The following is a 19,740-nucleotide window of genomic DNA, read 5'->3' on the forward strand; positions in this document are numbered from 1 at the left end:
ATTTTATTATGACACAGCAAACAAGATAGATATTCTGGATTTCATATCACAAAATCACAAGTCGAACACTCCCCAAGCGTCTAGGACTCTGTGATGTATTTTTGAATGATGCGTGCAGATCCCAGTAGGGTGGCCTTTTGCAGTTGGCAGATCGTTGTTATTATTATTATTATTATTATTATTATTATTATTATTATTATTATTATTATTATTATAGGAGTTGTATTCCCCAACCCTGGTGCCAGGCCCTCCTGCAGGGATGGTGGGAGTTGTAGTCCAAGGGAGGCCTTCCCTCCACTTTCTGCAGCAGGATTCCCAGGCTCCATTTCTAAGTTCAATTCCCAGAAGCCTCAGCTGCCTTGAGCCAAGGCTGGGGCTTCTGGGCGATGGAGTCCCAGGAGATGGAAGGCGAGGGGGAAGGAAGCCGAGAAGGAAGCAAGCCCAAGAAGCCTCTTCTTTGTCTGCCTGTCTGGCTTTCCCTTTGCAGCCGCAGTCCTGTTCCTTTAACGCTAAGCCCCGCCTCTCTATGGGCGCCTCCTCGTGGCCGCCATGTCCAGGCCGGGCGGAAGTAGAGCGAGAGGGAGGCCTCCGCTCCCTAGAGAGGCCGGATGAAGTGCTTAGGAGGGGAGCAGAGAGTGACGCTCTTCGCTCTGAGCTCACTTCCGGAGGAGCGGGGCCTTGTCTCGGGCGCCTTCCAGACCAGGCCTGCATCCGGGTGTTTCGGGCCTGGCCTCCCTCAGGGACTCCTCAGAGGCGGCGTTCCCTTCTCCCTCAGCCGGTGAGTCTCTCCGGGGTCTCCCTCCTCCTTCTGCCCCTCAGCCAGAGACAAGGCCCGTCTTCTCTCTCTCTCTATGGATCCATTTCCCCCATTTCCATCCAGGCAGCACAAACCAGAAACGCCGTGAGGCCTTTGTCAAGCACATTCCTCGTTCTGCCTCAAGGAGAGAATAATAATAATAATACAGTAGAGTCTCACTTATTCAACATAAACGGGCCGGCAGAACGTTGGATAAGCGAATATGTTGGATAATAAGGAGGGATTGAGGAGAAGCCTATTAAACATCAAATTAGGTTATGATTTTACAAATGAAGCACCAAAACATCATTTGACAGAAAAAGTAGTTCAATACGCAGTAATGTTACGTAGTAATTACTGTATTTACGAGTTTAGCACCAAAATATCTCGATGTATTGAAAACATTGACTACAAAAATGTGTTGGATAATCCAGAACGTTGGATAACCGAGTGTTGGATAAGTGAGGCTCTACTGTAATAATAATAATAATAATAATAATAATAATAATAAAAACTATATTATCTGCCTCCTCCTTCTCCCCCTCCGCAAAGGAGACTAGGGGCTGAAAGAAAGGGAAGAAATGACAAACAAGATAGATATTCTGGATTTCATATCACAAAATCACAAGTCGAACACTTCCCAAGTGTCTAGGACTGTGTGATGTATTATTATTATTATTATTATTATTGTATGACACAGCAAACAAGATAGATATTCTGGATTTCATATCACAAAATCACAAGTCGAACACTTCCCAAGTGTCTAGGACTGTGTGATGTATTATTATTATTATTATTATTGTATGACACAGCAAACAAGATAGATATGCTGGATTTCGTATCACAAAATCACAAGTCGAACACTTCCCAAGTGTCTAGGACTGTGTGATGTATTATTATTATTATTATTATTATTATTATTATATGACACAGCAAACAAGATAGATATGCTGGATTTCGTATCACAAAATCACAAGTCGAACACTTCCCAAGTGTCTAGGACTGTGTGATGTATTATTATTATTATTATTATTATTATTATTATTATTATTATTATTGTATGACACAGCAAACAAGATAGATATTCTGGATTTCCTATCAACTCCCAATTGCAAATTCTAGACCACAAAGGCCATCACTCCGACCCCCTTCTGCCATGCAGGGACACACAATCAAAGCACCCTTGACAGATGGCCATCGAGCCTCTGCTTAAAAACCTCCAGAAAAAGAGACTTTGCTTACTCCAAGGCAGTATATTCCACTGTCAAACGTCTCCAACTTTCAGCTTACTTTATCCTAACGTTAAGGTGGAATCTCTTTCCCTGCCATTTGATCCCATTCCTTGGTGTCTGTACAGCAGAAGACCACAACCTTTCTCCTTCTTGTTCTTCAACGTGACCTCCTTCCAAATATTTAAGCATGCCTCTCCTGTCCCTTTCTCTCAGCCTTCTCTAAGTAAACAGACCAGCTCCCTAAGGCCCATGAAATCCTGATTACCTGATCTGAACTGCATTGTATTGAGAGGGACGTGGGTTTAGAACAGGGGTCCTCAAACTTTTTAATTGGAGGGCCAATTCATGGTCCCTCAGATTGTTGAGGGGCCGAATTATCATTTGGAGAAAAAAAACCGAACAAATTCCTATGCTCACTGCACATGTCTTATTTGTAGTGCAAAAAAAACAACAACCCAGCAACAATTATTTATTTATTTACTACATTTATACCCCACCCTCTCTCACCCCAAAGGGGACTCAGAGCGGCTTACAAGTTGTATGTACATACAGTATATTATATAATTAGCATAGCACAATATTAGCATTATATAATATAATATAATGCGGGGCTGTGGCGCAGGTGGGAGAGCAAACCAGCTGCAATTAACTGCAATGAATCACTCTGACCAGGAGGTCATGAGTTCGAGGCCCGCCAGGAGCTATGTTTGTTTGTCTTTGTCCTATATTGAAAGGCATAGACTAACAACAGAGAGATGAAACCACCTTCTTTGTGAAAGCCATGTACTGATTCCGAAGGACAGTCCAAAGCTCATGCCTCAAAACTCATGAAATATTTGCACCACGGCTACAATGTTAAATACAACAATAAATACAATTATAGTTTCATATCAATTGGGATCCTACAAGCCTCTGGAAACACAACAAAGCAAAAGGGAAATTTTTGCCCGGGCTGTGGTGCAGGCTGGTGAGCAGCCAGCTGCAACAAATCACTCTGACCAAGAGGTCATGAGTTCGAGGCCAGCTCGAAGCCTGCGTTTGTCTCTGTCTTTGTTCTATGTTAAGGCATTGAATGTTTGCCTTATATGTGTAATGTGATCCGCCCTGAGTCCCCTTCGGGGTGAGAAGGGCGGAATATAAAGGCTGTAAATAAGTAAATAAATAAATAAATATATTACTATATTGTACTATACCATTATACTGTAATATTATTAGTAATATTACATTTAATATATAATATATAATTAATATTATTATGTTATACAATATTATTACAGTAGAGTCTCACTTATCCAACATAAACGGGCCGGCAGAATGTTGGATAAGCAAATATGTTGGATAATAAGGAGGGATTAAGGAAAAGCCTATTAAACATCAAATTAGGTTATGATTTTACAAATGAAGCACCAAAACATCAAGTTAGACAACAAATTTGGCAGAAAAAGTAGTTTAATACGCAGTAATGCTATGTAGTAATTACTGTATTTATGAATTTAGCACCAAAATATCGCGATATATTGAAAACTGACTACAAAAATGCGTTGGATAATCCAGAACGTTGGATAAATGAGTGTTGGATAAGTGAGACTCTACTGTATATTGTATTATTATTATTATTAGCTGCCCTGAGTCCCCTATTGGGTGAGAAGGGCGGGGCAGAAATACTGTAATAAATAAATAAATATTATATTGTACTACATTATAATATTATTATCAATATTATATGTATACACAATATATTATATTATTACCATATCATTCATTTACAAGATTTCATTTACAATATTGGTAAATGAAAGAACAATACAATATTTAAAAATAAAAATAATTTTAACCAACATACAATTTATCAGGATTTCAGTGAGAAGTGTGGGCGTGCTTCTGGCCAATGAAATAATCAAGTAAGATTGTTGTTGTTATTGTGACTTCAAGTCATTTCAGACTTTGGGCGAGCCTAAGTCTAAAACTGAGGGCGGGGGCCAGGTAAATGACCTTGGAGGGCCGCATCCGGCCCCCAGGCCTTAGTTTGGGGGCCCCTGCAGTAGAGTCTCACTTATCCAACATAAATGGGCCGGCAGAACGTTGGATAAGTGAATATTTATTTATTTCCACTATTTATATCCCGCCCTTCTCACCCAAAGGGACTCAGGGCAGCTTACAACACTGGCATAATTAGATGCCAATACAAAATCAATCAACAATACATAAAATCAGTTGAAAACAATTAAAAACAATATAAAATTACAGTATATAAATTTTAAAAATGCATATGCTTAGATCCATTCATCCGAAAACCTCGTGCCTTATCCATAGGTCAGTCTGTGTCATCTTTATCGTTTATTCGTTGAAAGCCTGGGCACACAGTCATGTTTTTAGGGCTCTTCTAAAGCCCAAAGCAGCTTTTGCTCCTGGAAAACACTCCTTTGTGCACCTTTGAGTGGGAAGGAGGCACAACAATGAATACAGAATTGTGTGTTGTTTTTGTTTGTTTGTTTATTACAACATTTATATCCCGCCCTTCTCACACAAGAGGGGACTCAGGGCAGCTTACAATAAAAACACATATAAAAATTATACAGTACACATAAATAAGATTAAAAATTATTAATTTACATCAGCAATCATAAAAACATTCTAAAATATAAATTGACATGTTCGTTGTTGTTGTTACTACTACTGCCACTATTATTATTCCTCTGCTTCCCTCTTGGGCCTCTTTGGGTGGGACGGCGATATAGGAAAATAATAATAATAATGATAATAATAATAATAATAAAACTTTATTTATACCCCGCCACCATCTTCCCACAGGGACTCAGGGCGGCTCACATTGTTACAAAAGTAACAACACAAATACACTAGCACAATATAGACAGGTCAAAACACAATAAGGTAATAAAACAAAAGTTAATACAGCAGTAATAATATCAAACAACCACCAATACAATTCAGTCAAACTTCATAGGTGGGGGGACTGCAGCAGCAATATAAAGATAGAATCATTAGATTAAAATACCCAAATAAGAGTGACCTAGTAAAATACAGAATAGAATTATAATGAGAATTATAATAATAAGAATAATGCCTAGTCCTGCGCCCATGCTGAGGCCTACATCCCCCCCAAAGAGGCCTGGAGGAAAGCCCCCCCCCCTTCTTTGTCCCCTTTGGGTGGGACGAAAACACCAGAACGGGTGCAGAGCTATTATTATTATTACAACTCTTGCTATGACTACAATGGACGCTGGCTCCTTCCCGGCACTCACTTATAGCCCTCACTATATATGTTGGATAATAAGGAGAGATTAAGGAAAAGCCTGTTAAACATCAAATTAGGTTATGATGTTACAAATTAAGAACCAAAGCATCATGTTATACAACAAATTTGACAGAAAAAGTAGCTCAATACGCAGTCATGCTACCCTGTTTCCCCTAAAATAAGACATCCCCAGAAAATAAGACCTAGTAGAGGTTTTGCTGAATTGCTAAATATAAGGCCTCCCCCGAAAGTAAGACCTAGCAAAGTTTTTGTTTGGAAGCATGCAGGATCGGTAAATGTACATACCATAGATTGTTGTACATGGAAATAAAGGTATAGTAGAGTCTCACTAATCCAAGCTAAACGGGCCGGCAGAATCTTGGATAAGCAAATATCTTGGATAATAAGGAGGGATTAAGGAAAAGCCTATTAAACATCAAATTAGGTTATGAGTTTACAAATTAAGCACCAAAACATCATGTTAGACAACAAATCTGACAGAAATAGTAGTTCAATATGCAGTAATGTTATGTTGTAATTACTGTATTTACGAATTTAGCACCAAAATATCACAATATATTGAAAACATTGACTACAAAAATGGCTTGGATAATCCAGAAGCTTGGATAAGCGAGGCTTGGATAAGTGAGACTCTACTGTAGTAACAAGAAATTCTTGATAGGATTCACAGTTTGTCTGGTTATGCTGGTTTGTGATGACAACTACTGTACATTATATAATAAATGTTCATTTTTTGTTCAACAATAAATGTGAATTCTTCTTCATGGAAAAATAAGCCATCCCCTGAAAATAAGACCTAGAGCATCTTTGGGAGCAAAAATTAATATAAGACACTGTCTTATTTTCGGGGAAACACGGTATGTAGTAATTTCTGTATTTACGAATTTAGCACCAAAATATCTCGATGTATTGAAAACATTGACTACAAAAATGCGTTGGATAATCCAGAACGTTGGATAAGGGAGTGTTGGATAAGTGAGACTCTACTGTAATAATAATGTTATTTATTTCATGTCAAAAGCATTGCATAACAAACAAGTCCAAAAGTGATAAAATAAAGGAATCACAAACAGCTAAATAGTTTTAGACCAAAAGCGGGCAACAGCGACCGCATGGTCCGTAGCTTTAAACAACTCATCCTCCGTGCATGAGGCAGGGCATTGTGGGCAAGCATGCATATGCAGAGCATACATATTATTGCAAGCATTGCATTGTAATAATAATAATTATTATTTTTATCCCTCGCCTCCATTTTCCCAAGGAGCCCCAATGACGAAGAGTGTTAAAGCACTGAGCTGCTGAACTTGCAGACCGAAAGGTCCCAGGTTCAAATCCTGGGAGCGGGGTGAGCATCCGCTGTTAGCTCCAGCTTCTGCCAACCTAGCAGTTCAAAAACATGCCAATGTGAGTAGATCAATTGGTACCACTCTGGCGGGAAGGTAACAGCGCTCCACGCAGTCATGCCGGCCACATGACCTTGGATGTGTCTACGGACAACGCCGGCTCTTCGGCTTAGAAATGGAGATGAGCACCAACCCCCAGAGTCAGACATGACTGGACTTGACGTCAGGGGAAACCTTTACCTTTACCATTTCCCTAAAGGGACTTGGGGCAGCTTACATGGGGCCCGGCCCAGGTGATTACAATCCTTGTAAGTAAAACACATTCAAATAAAATACAGATCCCTGTAAGGGAGCCCCCAGGGGCGCAGCATGTTAAAGCGCTGAGCTGCTGAACTTGCAGCCCGAAAGGTCGCAGGCTCGAATCCAGGGAGCGGAATGAGCGCCCGCTGTTAGCCCCAGCTTCTGCCAACCTAGCAGTTCAAAAACATGCAAGTGTGAGTAGATTAATAGGTACCGCTCCTATTGGCGGGAAGGTAACGGTGCACCACACAGTAATGTCAGCAGCCACATGAACTTGGAGGTGTCTGTGGACAACACCAGCTCTTAGAAAGGGAGGTGAGCACCAACCCCCAGAGTCAGACACGACTAGACTTAATGTCAGGGGGAAACCTTTACCTACCTTAAGTAAAAGACATTCAAATAAAAGACAGATCCCTGTAGAACATAATAAAATAACAGTCAGAAGAGAAGCCCCTTTTTGGCCCCTCCATCAGGGACCTTTCCCCCGACTGTCCAGGGCAAGGCTTTTTCCCAACACAGAGGCCTCTTTGGCCCTGAGAGACACATAGGGCCCCGTCCTCTTGATGCTGCACAATCCCTCTGGTGTAATTGTCACACTCTCTTAGGAATCCTATGAGGTTTCAGTGGATAGCAATAAACCATTTACAAATAGCTTTCAGTGAGTTCTCTCTCATTAGCGCAGTTGGCGGGGACGAGGGACAGGGCCTTCTCAGCTATTGCCCCTTGGCAATGGAACTCCCTCCCTGGTGATCTTAGATCAGCCCCCTCCCTCCTGTCCTTCAGAAAGATGGTAAAGACCTGGCTGTGGGACCAAGCCTTTGGAACACTGCAATGAGGCAAGGATAGGAAACCTATTCCACTGACCGGAGCCAGTATGGTGTCCTGAGTTGGTTTAAACAGCTGATTTTAAAGTTCAGTAAAGTTTTCTCCCTCCGTCAGGCGCTTGGATTTGCAATCTGGGTTATCTGATTAATCCGGGTAACCCGAGTTGGGGTCCGCCCGTTTAAATCAGATAACCGGGATTCTACTGTAAATATAATTGATTTTAATGTTTTAATGTCTAATGTTTTTAATGTTTGCGTATGCAGTAGAGCAGGGGTCCCCAAACTAAGGCCCGGGGGCCACATGCGGCCCATCGTAGCCATTTATCCGGCCCCCATGATGGCAGCTCCCTCCTCCTCTGCCTGGTGCTTGCCTTCCAAAGCTTTGCTTGTTTTTAATGGTATTTTAATTATTATTTATTTAATAATTAATTATTAACGGGTGCTTTGCTAGTGCTTTTGGTGCACAAAGGCCGAAGGGAGTTGGACCAAATGGCCCAAGGGGTCTCTTCCAACTCTCTTTATTATTATTATTATTATTATTATTATTATTATTATTATTATTATTATTGACACAAAGACATAGTATAACACAGCAAATGAGATATATGCTGGATTTCGTATTATAAAATGACAAGTCGAACACTTCCCAAATGTTTAGGACTGTGATTTATTATTATTATTATTATTATTATTATTATTATTATTATTATTATTATTAACATTGAGGCTGGGTGGCCATCTGTTAGGGGTGCTTTGCTTGTGCTTTTGGAGCACAAAGGCAGAAGGGGGTTTGACAAAATGGCCCAAGAGGTCTCTTCCAACCCTCTTTATTATTTTTATTATGATAATGACGATGATGATGATTATTATTATTAACATTGAGGCTGTATTTGTTCCCATTTTGTTTTTGTTTTTTTTTACTTCAAAATAAGGTATGTGCAGTGTGCATAGGAATTTGTTCATAGTTTTTTTTAAAAACTATAGTCCGGCCCTCCAACAGTCTGAGGGACCGTGAACTGGCCCCCTTTTAAAAAAGTTTGGGGATCCCTGCAGTAGAGTCTCGCTTATCCAACTTTCAATTATCCAACGTTCTGTATTATTCAACACAGTCTGCCTCCCGCCCAGGTCCACAGCTGTTTCTCTAGGCAGCAACACGTAGTAGGCAAATACGCCCAGCAACAACACAAGTGCAGCCATACTCCAAACAAGTGGAAGACTTGTTGTAAAACGTGATGTTTTGGTGCTTAATTTGTAAAATACTTGTAGGAATATTTGAGTGTCACTTTCTTTTCCCTCGCTGGAATGCACTTTCCTCAGCCCGCGTCAAAGGGAGCCACGCTCTGTAAGGATGAGGAAGAGTTCCTTCTCTTCTGCGATCACCCCATTATGTGATGCCCTCTCCTTCAAAGCCCGCCAGTGAATGTTGGTGTAATTCCAATCTCCAGGTCTTTCTGGTTGCTGTAACTTTTAAATTATTCAAGTTTAAACTTTTTTTAATATGGTCTTATATTCTTGTTGTTGTTGTTGTTATTCATGTTATTTGTAACCGGCCTTTCCTAATGGCTTGGGGTGGAATACAACACATGTATTGCTTATATTAAAAAACACAGAACAAAGATTAAAACACCAATATTAATAAAACATACATTTAAAATTCACAGTTTAAAATCAACTCGATTGGCCTGCTGAAAGAGAGAGATTTCTCAGTGACAGCTCATTTAGCTGTGAAAATATCTTCTGCCAGATCATTCCATAGACCAGCGTAGCCAACAATGAAGGACTGCTTCTTTTATTCACTTGGATTTATGTATTTTCTGCATTATCATGCTTTTCTGCCCAGCAAAGGATTGAAGGCAGGCAACAATCTCTTAAAATAAATTCCAACTCAAGAACCATTAATAAGAAAAGTTTAAAATAGTAAAACCTAAACATGTGTTGTCGAAAGCTTTCATGGCCAGGATCACAGGGTTGTTGTATGTCTTTCGGGGTGTGTGGCCATGTTCCAGAAGTATTCTCTCCTGACGTTTCGCCCACATCTATGGAAGGCATCCTCAGAGGTGTGAGTGTGCCGTCGCGCCTAGGGCTATAACTCTTAGTGAAAGAGGCATGGACGTGACATCTTTCCCCAGGGGATTGCTTCTTGCCCTCCTTTAGGGAAACTGGAACTCCCAAGGACCAAAACACTGTAGATAACTCAAAAACTGGGTTTATTGTTCACAAAGGGGGTAAAAGAAAATATACATTACAGTCTTTGATTGTTTTAAGTCCGTGGAGCTTTTCCAGTTCCCTCTTTCTCTGGCCGTGAATGCTGGAGCAAACTCAGCCTCAGTCCAATGACCTATGTCTGAAGACAAGAGTCTTCCTCTGTTGCCAAAGGACTGATGTGAAGGCGCTTGAGACTCCTCAACGTCATTCAGGTTGGCCCTGAACATGAAGCGTAAGTCCCAAGGGTAAGAACCTCAGAATTGGTGCTGAGAGGTAACTTTTCAAGGGCTTTCAGAGCCAAGTCTCTCTCTCACATCCATCTGGTAGAGAGCTTGCTGGTGGAATGAAAAGGAGGAAACACTGTCCTACTCCAGGAAGAGGTGGAGCCAAACGGTTGAGCTGGGTGAACAATATAACAGGTGCAAACAACATTGACTGACAGATAAATAACCAATCCAACTACATTTACAGGGTAAGGGCAAAATCAGGCATGATACAACAATTCAAATCTTGCAACTTATAGTTTGACATATAGATGGCGCCACTCGCGCCGTCACAGTGAGGCATGGATAAACTAGGCAAGGAAAGGAAAAAATATATATCTGTGGAGAGTCAAGAGACAAACCTTTCCAATGCTAATTAGGGTGATTAACTGAAACCTTAATGCTGGCTTCCAATTGACAAAGGACTCTTGCCACATCCTGGACTCTCCACAGATAAATATTTTTTCCTTTCCTTGCCTAGTTTATCCATGCCTCACACCTCTGAGGATGCCTGCCATAGATGTGGGCAAAACATCAGGAGAGAATACTTCTGGAACATGGCCACACACCCCGAAAGACATACATCAACCCTGAAAACCTAAACAATTACATTTTGGGAACACAGGCTAATGTTTGTTTAAAAAACACCTTTTTCAACACAGACACACCACACTCTGGAGCCGGAGGTAATAACGTGAAGCCCTGGGAGACTGCGACACATCACTGCTCTCCATTCAGAAGGAAGAGGAGGGCAAAGGGGCCTCCAAAGAAAGGAGGGGAGAATGAAGGAGAAGGCTCAAAAAGCCATACAGAGTGTTAGAAAAGTTAGCTTCTGGCCTTCCAAGTTGGACCTCTCTGGCAGAGCATTATAAAGGCCCCTCCCTAAACACATTGCAGTGTAAGAAATCACATAAACAGAATCTTTAGCGACTCTCCTCTTTGTATCTGAGCAGGGATCATTCATTGTTGGACTGGTGGTAAGTCACAGGGCAACAGGCACCTTCCCTCTTCCCCTGGTTTGCTAAACATTAGGCAATTGTTCTGTTTGACTGACCGCATCCTCTTGCACAAACCCGCCCAGGCCCTGAGATTGTCAGGAGAGGCCCTTCTCTTGGTCCCTCCTCCATCTCAAGCTCGTTTGGTGGAAACGAGAGTGTGCCTTCTCACTGGCTGCTCCTTGATTCTGGAACTTCCTGCCCAAGGAAACCAGAATGGCCCCCTCCATGTTGTCCTTCCGGCGGCAGGCTAAAACCTTTTTATTCAGACAGGCTGTTAAGATCAATTCAGGGAGTGTTGTGGTTTGTAACTTTAGATATGATTCAATAGTTTTATCTGGTAATTTTTTAAACACTGTTTATATTTCATCCTGTTTTAATGTTTGCATATTTGTATATTATTTATTGCATGCTGATGACTTTATGTTAAGCCGCTTTGAGTCTCCTGCAGGAGAGATTTTTTTTTTCATGTCAGAAGCAACCGGAGTTGCTTTTGGAGTGAGAGAATTGGCCGTCTGCAAAGACGTTGCCCAGGGGACGCCCGGGTGTTTTGATGTTTTACCATCCTTGTGGGAGGCTTCTCTCATGTCCCGCATGGAGCTGGAGCTGATAGAGGGAGCTCATCCACGCTCTCCCCAGGTGGGATTTGAACCTGGCAGCCTTCAGGTCAGCAACCCAACCTTCAAGTCACGAGGCTTTTATCCCCTAGGCCACCAGAGGCTGGAGAGATAAAGCAGGGTATGAATGCAAATAATAATAATAATGATGATGATGATGATGATGATGATGATGTTCCATGAGATCTGTTCAACTCCTGAAAAGATTTTACTTTCTTTCGTCTGGCAGCTAACCTCTGAACAAGTCTTGTGAAGAACACCTAGTGAGAGCTTTGCCCGGGGAGTAAATCTAAAGTGACTTGAAGATACACAACAATGAGAAGAATAAAAAATAAGTAGTACACAAATATATTTCAAGCTACATACCCATGCAGAATGTGCTGTAAAAAGAACGGCTTGGGAAAGCCAGCAGAATTCTACAGCAGTACAAACACAGTGCTGTTCAAGAGGTTATAAACACCTGGCATAATACTTAAATTATAAATTTAAAAGAATGGCAAGTCCTCTACCTCCTTATCCCAAATCACACACAGGGGAGAAGTTACATCAGTGTCTGGAATGTGGAAAGCCTTTCACTCACCGTGGAAACCTGCTTTGCCATCAAAGGACCCACACAGGGGAGAAGCCACATAAATGCATGGAATGTTTAGAAAGCTTCAGTCGGAGTGACAGTCTACGTTCCCATCAAAGGACCCACACAGGGGAGAAGCCATATAACTGCATGGAATGTGGAAAGAGCTTCAGTCACAGTAACAGTCTACGTTGCCATCAAAGGACCCACACAGGGGAGAAGCCACATAAATGCATAGAATGTGGAAAAAGCTTCAGTCGGAGTGGACATCTGCATTCCCATCAAAGGACCCACACAGGGGAGAAGCCATATAAATGCATGGAATGTGGAAAGAGCTTTAGTCAAAGTAACAGTCTGCGTTCCCATCAAAGGATCCACACAGGGGAGAAGCCACATAAATGCATAGAATGTGGAAAGAGCTTCAGTCGGAGTAACAGTCTGCGTTACCATCAAAAGACCCACACAGGGGAGAAGCCATATAAATGCATGGAATGTGGAAAGAGTTTCAGACAGAGGGCACATCTTCATTCCCATCAAAGGGCCCATAGAGGGGAGAAGCCATATAAATGCATGGAATGTGGAAAGTGCTTCAGTCATGGTTGGAGTCTGCGTTCCCATCAAAGGACACACACAGGAGAGAAGCCGTATAAATGCATGGAATGTGGAAAGCGCTTCTCTTGGAGTGGACATCTGCGTTCCCATCAAAGGACACATACAGTGGAGAAGCCATATGAATGCATGCAGTGAGGAAGGAGCTTCAGTCAGAGTGACAGACTGCATTTCCTTCAAAGGACCCCCACAGGGGACAAGCCACATAAATGCATGGAATGTGGAAAAAAAACTTCAGAGTAAGTTCAGCATGCATTAGACATCAAAGAACTCATGTGTAACTAGAGGAGGAGACATGCCTTTGGGTTTCCTTGTTCTCTTTAAAAGACCTGATCAATGGCTACTGGGGGCAGGATTCATTCAGAGGGGGACCTTTCTCAGTATAGCAGCAAGCTTTGAAGGGGTTCACCTCCTCCACAAGGAATCCCATTGTAGACTTCTAGGATGATGTGTGAATGTTTGCTGAAATGGGCACCGAGATCTCTAGATAAAGGGGTTTTTGAAAAAGAATAAGTCTTTGGTAGCAGATAATATCATATCTTCTGACGCTTGTCTCCAGGCTTGGCTCTGCTGCACCTCGGTTAGAATTTGGATTCTAGCCTTGTACCTGTAAACCTTTTCTGTTGTATCCTGAATTGTTGACTCTACATTCTAGGCTGACTTCCTGGCTTCATTTATGGACATGGGCTTTGTTTCCCGGACTTTCTGGTTTGACTTTGGAACTCTGAATTCTGTTTGGACTCTTGAATTCTTTGTTATTTTTTAGCAGCTCTGTTGAATGAACTCCTGGCACGTGACTATTGCACCGTAACCTTTGCTGTTGTTTACATTTACTCCTGACCTGGATCTGTAGTACTCTGGATCTGTATTGTTGACTCTACATTCTAGGCTGACTTCCTGGCTTCATTTATGGACATGGGCTTTGTTTCCCGGACTTTCTGGTTTGACTTTGGAACTCTGAATTCTGTTTGGACTCTTGAATTCTTTGTTATTTTTTAGCAGCTCTGTTGAATGAACTCCTGGCACGTGAATATTGCACCGTAACCTTTGCTATTGTTTACACTTGCTCCTGACCTGGATCTGTAGTACTTGTCTGCATTAATTGAATTCTTGACCTTGCCTTGTGTTTGTTATTACTTTTACTATGTTGCTGTAATTGTTTTCTTATAAGTAAATATGGTGTTGGCTTATCTTGTGTTTGTTTAATAAACCTCAGACTTTATACTTTATACCTTTATAAGTGAAGTGAAGTGAATACCGGGAGATCCTGGTGTGGCGCAGGTGGGAGAGCAAGCCAGCTGCAATTAACTGCAATGAATCACTCTGACCAGGAGGTCATGAGTTCGAGGCCCGCTCTGAGCCTATGTTTGTTTGTCTTTGTCCTATGTTAAAACAGGCATTGAATGTTTGCCTATATGTGTAATGTGATCCACCCTGAGTCCCCTTCGGGGTGAGAAGGGCGGAATATAAATGCTGTAAATACATAAAATAAATAAATATTTATCACTGCTTACAATGAACCATTTTTGGTATTTGGGACAGTTTAATCACCACTGTTGGCAAAGGGCCCATTAGGATACATGGCATATCTCTCTCACTGCAGAGAATGGAAGACACAGAATGATGACAACAACTGGTGATGATTCATAAATCAGTTGAGATGGAGAAATTAACTAAATTGATGACGTATAAGACAGCATTTAAAGGAATGTCTCCAGAGAAGAGCTATAGGGAATGCCTGAGGGAGCTAGGTATGTTTAGTTCAGAGGGGGGGGAAAGGCCGTGGGGACAAGAGAGCCAATATTTGGAAGGATGTCCCATTGAGGAGAAAAGGGCAAGTTTTTCTGCTGCTCTGGAGACTAAAATATAAAGCAACCGATTCACATTGCAGGAAAGCAGCTTCCACCTAAATATCAGGAAGAATTTCCTGACTGAAAGACCTATTCAGCCAAAGAAGCATTGTTCCTTCTCAGGAGCCTCCCTTCCCAAACCCTTGCCTTCCACTGTCTGGGAACTCCATGTCCCAGAATCCCTGATCTTGGGCCAAGGCAGCTGAGGCTTTTGAGTGTTGAAGTCCCAATAAATACTGGAGGAATAGAGTTAGAGAATTCCTGTTCCAGAGAGTGGAGGGAATGTGTCCCTTGGACGACAACTCCCATCATTCCTGCAGAAAGGCCTTCGACAACACACCGACTGGGTAGGCCTGCTGAGAGAGAGGTTTTTCCGTCAAGATTTCTGTCTTAGCTGTCAAGATTTCTTCCGCCAGGTCATTCCATAGTCCAGCGCAGCCAACAATGAAGGCCTGCTTCTTTTATTCACTTGGATTTATGTATTTTCTGCATTATCATGCTTTTCTGCCCAGCAGAGGAATGAAGGCAGGCATCAGTCTTTTAAAATAAATTACAACTCAAGAACCATTAAAAAGAAAAGTTTAAAATAGTAAAACCTAAACAATTGTTTTCTGGAAACACAAGCTGATGTTTTAAAAAACATTTTTCACAACAGACACACCACACTCTGGAGTTGGAGGATTTGTATCTGAGCAGGGATTGTTTTTAATAATCTATCCTGTATTTATTACGGTCTTACCTTTTATGTGTTTTTAATGTAATTTTTATCCTGTATTGTTGTTTTAATGGATATATTGCATTACTGTTTTATCTGTTTTATATTGTGATTGTATTATGTTGCTTATATTTTGTCCTTACGTTGTTTGGGCCTCTGCCCCATGTAAGCCGCCCCGAGTCCCCACGGGGAGATGGTGGCGGGGTATAAATAAAGTTTTATTATTATTATTATTATTGTGCAGGTGTTAAAATTTTTGTCACAGGGCAACAGGCACCTTCCCTCTTCCCCTGCTTTGCTACAGCACTATTGTTCTGTCTGACTGACCGCATCCCCTTGCACAACGGACCTGCCCAGGCCCCGAGATCCCCTGAAGGAGAGGCCCTTCTCGTGGTCCGTCCTCCATCTCACTCTCAGTTGTTGGAAAGAAGAAAGTGTGCCTTCTCACTGGCTGCCCCTTGACTCTGGAACTTCCTGCCCAAGGAAGCCAGAATGGCCCCCTCCCTATTCTCCTTCAGGTTTCAGGCTAACACCTTTTTATTCAGACAGGCTTTTAAAGTCAGATAAGGAGGTGCTGTGGTTTTTCCACTTTGGATATGTTTCAAAGGTTTTTGACTGGTAATTTTTTAACACTATATTTCATCCTGTTTTAATGTTTGCATATTTGTATATTATAAATTGTATCTTGATACTTTTATGTTAAGCCACTTTGAGTCCCCAGCAGGAGAGATAAATCGGAGTATAAATATATATAATAAGAATAATAATACTTCATGTTCCATGAGACCTTTCTCTGTTCAACTCCTGAAAAGATTTTCCTTTCTTTCCTCTGGCAGGTAACCTCTGAATAAATCTTTTGAAGAACACCTAGTGAGAGTGTTGGCCGAGGAGTCCAGTAAGTCTAAAGTGACTTGAAGATACACAACATAAGAAGAAGAAAAAATAAGTAGTACACAAATATATTTTAAGCTACATACCTGTGCAGATAGTGCTGTAAAAAGAACGGCTTGGGAAAGCCAGCAGAATTCTACAGCAGTACAAACACAGTACTGTTCAAGAGGTTATAAACACCTGGCATAATATTTGAATTATAAATTTAAAAGAATGGCAAGTCCTCTACCTCCCTATCCCAAATCACACACATGGGAGAACTTTCATTGGTATATGGAATGTGGAAAGCCTTTCAGTCACAGTGGAAATCTGCTTTGCCATGAAAGGGCCCACACAGGGAAGAAGCCACATAAATGCATAGAATGTGGAAAGAGCTTCAGTCACAGTTCGGATCTGCGTTCCCATCAAAGGACCCACACAGGGGAGAAGCCATATAAATGCATGGAATGTGGAAAAAGCTTCAGTCAGAGTGGATGTCTGCATTCCCATCAAAGGACCCACACGGGGGAGAAGCCACATAGATGCATGGAATGTGGAAAGAGCTTCAGTCAGAGTGGACAACTGCATTCCCATCAAAGGACCCACACAGGGGAGAAACCACATAAATGCATGGAATGTGGAAAGAGCTTCAGTCACAGTCACAGTCTGCGCTACCATCAAAGGATCCACACAGGGGAGAAGCCACATAAATGCATGGAATGTGGAAAGAGCTTCAGTCAGAATGCACATCTTCATTCCCATCAAACGACCCACACAGGAGAGAAGCCATATAAATGCATAGAATGTGGAAAGGGCTTCACTCACAGTTCGGGTCTGCGTTCCCATCAAAGGATCCACACTGGGGAGAAGCCACATAAATGCATGGAATGTGGAAAAATCTTCAGAGAAAGTTCAGCATGCAGTAGACATCAAAGAACTCATGTGTGCCTGGAGGAGGACACCTGCCTTTGAGTTTCCTAGTTCTCTTTAAAAGAACTAGGAAAGAGGAATGCCGCCACCTTAGAATCATAGAATAGTAGAGTTGGAAGAGACCTCATGGGCCATCCAGTCCAACCCCCTGCTAAGAAGCAGGAAATCGCATTCAAAGCACCCCCGACAGATGGCCATCCAGCCTCTGTTTAAAAGCCTCCAAAGAAGGAGCCTCTACCACGGCCCGGGGGAGAGAGTTCCACTGTCGAACAGCTCTCACAGTGAGGAAGTTCTTCCTGATGTTCAGGTGGAATCTGTCAGCGGGGATGATGGGTAGCAGAGTGAAATCCAAAAATTCACCATCCCGGTTCACCTCCTTCTCTCCAGACTGTTTCCCCATGTGGAAAACAGCACTGGATAAACTCACTTCAGCAGACGAAGTCCAACTGTTGATTAAACTTTATTTACATGATCTATATACAAATAGAGTCAATTCAGTCCTTTCCTCCATGAGTGCTTGCCGAAAGCACCCATGCACACACACAGCACATTGCTCATCGCTGTTCTCCGTTCTACACAGGAAACCTTACTCCCTCGCATTCCACAGGAACCAAGGTAGTACGTCCCGGTCAAAACACACTTGACCCCATTGGTCCTGTGATACATCAATCATAGCAGACTCTCATTAACTCCATGATTGCTGTATCCAGATTGATTTTAACATTTCACAATACACAATACCCTGACAATTCCCCTCCGAAATGTTCAAATCAATTCTCTACATATACTTTAACACTCTACACATTTGATCAATCTCTCTTGAACTTCCACAAGATAATGCATGTATACATACAGTCTTTTTCAATCACATGTAAATTGTTTTGATCACAATACATCAACTCTCTTCTTGCATCTTTATTAACACAATCGATGCCAGAACCATAACCTAATACACTGATGTTTCACTTCATTAATCAATAGTTTTCTCAACCTCTGAAAACTTAATTCATCGTGCCACATAGATTCATTTGATACTGCCAGGTTATATTACAACCACTGCTGGCTTAACCATGGATTTCAATTTCTCTTAAAATCCAATTTCTTAAAACCAATTCATTACATAATCAAACTTCACCCAAAAAACTCTAGAGAGTTCTTTCTCTCTCTATCTCTTTTACATCTTTATTTTTCATCACAATTATTCACAAAACTGATTTAACTCTCTCTGAACATATATACATATTTCAACTTCCGTTCAGACTAATAAACAGGCGCAATGTTTTTGCATCTCTGGCGCTTTGGCAACACCTGTGCCAATTGACAAGTTGGAGACCACTGATCAACTGATTCAATCTCGGTCTCAAGAAGAGATATATCTTCACTTTTTCTGTCACCTGCTCTTCACTCTCAAGCTTAGGTGATTTTTTCCCTTTACCCCCTCTCTTCTGACTCTTCTGGGGAGTCTATACTTCCCCATGTTTCACTGGAGTAACCATCTCCTCCTTAATGGTTTGTTGCATATCCTTTTCAACAACAGAACCCCCTCCACCTGAAGCTTTCTGTACCTCCGCTTCTTTTGTGGAATTGTTATTAAACAACATCTCTTTGTTCAAATGCAACCTGTCCCAGCCTTCATCCTTCTCAAAGAACGCCTTCTTTGAGAAAATAAGCCTCCCAAGACCACTGTGAAATTTAAGCTTGTCTTGGTAGTAGCCTAAAAACTGCATCCTTCTCCACTTAGGCTCACCCTTTTTCCTTTGGTTGGCTGGAACTAATACATTAGCATTTTGACCATATACTTTTAGATATCCTATATTTGGGGTTTTTTTGTACATTCTCCGAAATGGGATGTCATCCAATTCCTCATCCCATAACCTGTTTAAAATGTAATTACTTGTGTGTGAACACTCTGGCCAATTCTTAGTTGAGCTTTTGGAATCTCTAATTAAACACTCATTCATGTGAAGAATTTGCTTCATCCTATTTTGAGCCACGCCTTCTTCATTTGACTTATTTGATTTTACATTTTTAAATCCTATATTCCTTTCACTCAACATTTTCTTCATCTCTTCATTACACACATTAACTCCTTTGTCAAAAACGATTTGACCTACATGCTGTTCATAGACCCTTTGAACCATGTCTATCCAATTAGACACCTTTACAACAGCTTCCTTCAAATCCTTAAGGAAGTAAATATATCCAAATCTCGTGTGTCTATCTACTAACAGCAAAGTAAATTGAGAACCTCCCTGGCTTTTTACATCAGATTCTGTTATATATAGATGGACCATTTCAAACATTTCCTGGGTCTTAATTCCAGATCTTTTTGGATGCTCTTTT

The 19,740-nt window shown here is 41.4% G+C and overlaps 2 protein-coding genes across 3 annotated transcripts; both read left to right on the forward strand.

Annotated features, from left to right (window-relative positions):
* The first annotated feature begins 330 nt into the window (after positions 1 to 330).
* On the forward strand, positions 331 to 17,792 carry LOC103281406 (gastrula zinc finger protein XlCGF7.1). 2 transcript variants are annotated; one of them, XM_062969471.1, is made up of 3 exons: positions 331 to 778; positions 6,567 to 6,956; positions 16,434 to 17,792. In XM_062969471.1, the coding sequence occupies exon 3, from the start codon at positions 16,702 to 16,704 to the stop codon at positions 17,437 to 17,439; it is 738 nt and encodes a 245-aa protein (XP_062825541.1). In that variant the 5' UTR covers positions 331 to 778; positions 6,567 to 6,956; positions 16,434 to 16,701; the 3' UTR covers positions 17,440 to 17,792. The 2 variants fall into 2 exon arrangements, with proteins under 2 accessions (XP_062825541.1, XP_062825540.1); XM_062969470.1 differs by lacking the exon at positions 6,567 to 6,956.
* Positions 8,524 to 15,830, forward strand: LOC134295941 (zinc finger protein 239-like). Its single transcript, XM_062969469.1, has one exon. The coding sequence runs from the start codon at positions 12,346 to 12,348 to the stop codon at positions 13,168 to 13,170; it is 825 nt and encodes a 274-aa protein (XP_062825539.1). The 5' UTR covers positions 8,524 to 12,345; the 3' UTR covers positions 13,171 to 15,830.
* Positions 17,793 to 19,740: the final 1,948 nt, after the last annotated feature.

Source organism: Anolis carolinensis, chromosome 2, assembly GCF_035594765.1.
Source record: "Anolis carolinensis isolate JA03-04 chromosome 2, rAnoCar3.1.pri, whole genome shotgun sequence".
NCBI classification, from domain to species: domain Eukaryota; kingdom Metazoa; phylum Chordata; class Lepidosauria; order Squamata; family Dactyloidae; genus Anolis; species Anolis carolinensis.

Bases quoted from the DNA above. Each gene is read 5' to 3' on its own strand.
- LOC134295941 (XM_062969469.1), top strand. From the start codon at position 12,346: ATGGCAAGTCCTCTACCTCCTTATCCCAAATCACACACAGGGGAGAAG.
- LOC103281406 (XM_062969471.1), top strand. From the start codon at position 16,702: ATGGCAAGTCCTCTACCTCCCTATCCCAAATCACACACATGGGAGAAC.